General features: G+C 61.3%; 1 protein-coding gene across 1 annotated transcript; it reads left to right on the top strand.

The window, feature by feature from the left end:
- Positions 1–132: 132 nt before the first annotated feature.
- Positions 133–1,368, top strand: ABB37_07865 (unspecified product; the record flags this gene model as incomplete). Its single annotated transcript, XM_015806655.1, has 1 exon — positions 133–1,368. A coding segment is annotated over one exon (1,236 nt), but the record flags the coding sequence as incomplete, so codon positions are not given.

The following is a 1,368-nucleotide window of genomic DNA, read 5'->3' as shown; positions in this document are numbered from 1 at the left end:
TTTTCCTTCCTCGGCGTCCTCGTTGCGCTGTGCTGTTTGTTGTTCTGTGTGCCTGACGCGTCATGCGTACCGGTGCGTGCTGCCAGCTCCGCGGCGCCCGGCAGCGGCACGGAGCCCGTCTATTTGCTCAACATGATGCACGATGCGAATCCGCAGGCGGAGTTGAAAGCCGGTGCCGTGTGGACTGGAATGGACGCTGCTTTTTACGCCTCCGGCTACACCGTTGGCGGCAAGCGTCCCCTCGTCATTGTCGAACCCGACAGCAGCGCCAACCTGTCCGACGTCGCCGCGGTGATTGCACAGGGGCTGGCGGACCACCCTACGCTGTTGGGCGTTCTGGGGCCCTTCGCAGACATCTCAATGATGGCGGCGCTGAACAGCGACGTTGTGAAGGAGAACCATTTGGTGTTACTGGCTCCCTTCACGGGGTCGTCGACCGTGCGTGTGTGGAACCCCCACGCGTACTTCATCCGTGCTGAGCCGTTCGCCGAGCTGAAGGTGATCATGTCGTACGTCTTCAACACCCTCCGTGCGAAGCGCATCGCGTTCATGTACCTGAAGAAGGCGTACTACGGTGATGCTGAGTATCACGAGGTGCAGGGGATGCTGAGCCGCCTTGAGCGTGACCCGGCCGTCGTCTACTCCGTGAAGTACTCTGCGACGGACTCCGCCGTGGACCGCGCCGCTTTTGACGCCATGGCGGACACACATCCGCAGGTGGTGATTGTGTGGGGCATTCCTGACCAACAAACGTTTGAGTTTGCGCGAGCGCTCATGCTGGACCCGCGTACGTCGTCGGCAGCCATCATGGGCTGCTTTGACTTGCAGCCGACGCTTTACGAAGCCTACGCCAACGTGACTGCGGGGGAGGGATCCAGCAAGCACGACTACCAGATCTTTACCAGCGCCACCTCGCGCACACCGACGGACGACAACACCAATGTCACCCACATGGCTCTCTTCTACAAGGAGATAATCAACTACATCGTGCACTCTGGCCGGAGCACCTACAGCCTGCTGGACGGTTCGAGCTCCTCGGACGCACTGAGCAGCTCCGCGGATCTGCTGCGCGCGGCCAAAGCCTTCTTTATTCGCAACTCCGTTACGGCCCAGCAAATGGTGGTAGGGTGGCTGGCCGGCAAGGTGATCCAGCGCACGCTTGAACGGGTCGACTGGATTGCGGACCGTGCCACCTACCAGACCGGGCTGTTTGACCAGAACCGCTTCATCATCGGAGGCGACGCCGTCTTCGGCGACTACGGCGGTACCTGCGACGCCTTTGCAGCTAAGATGGGTGCGATGTGCAACTGCAACCAGGGCGGCCACGCCGCTGTCCTCGCGCGTTTCGTCAACGAGTCTGTCTGGACA

The sequence above is a fragment of the Leptomonas pyrrhocoris genome (assembly GCF_001293395.1).
Source record: "Leptomonas pyrrhocoris isolate H10 chromosome Unknown, whole genome shotgun sequence".
Classification (NCBI taxonomy): Eukaryota; Euglenozoa; class Kinetoplastea; order Trypanosomatida; family Trypanosomatidae; genus Leptomonas; species Leptomonas pyrrhocoris.
Note: the sequence above shows the minus strand (reverse complement) of the source record. Positions and strands in the feature narration are given on the sequence as shown.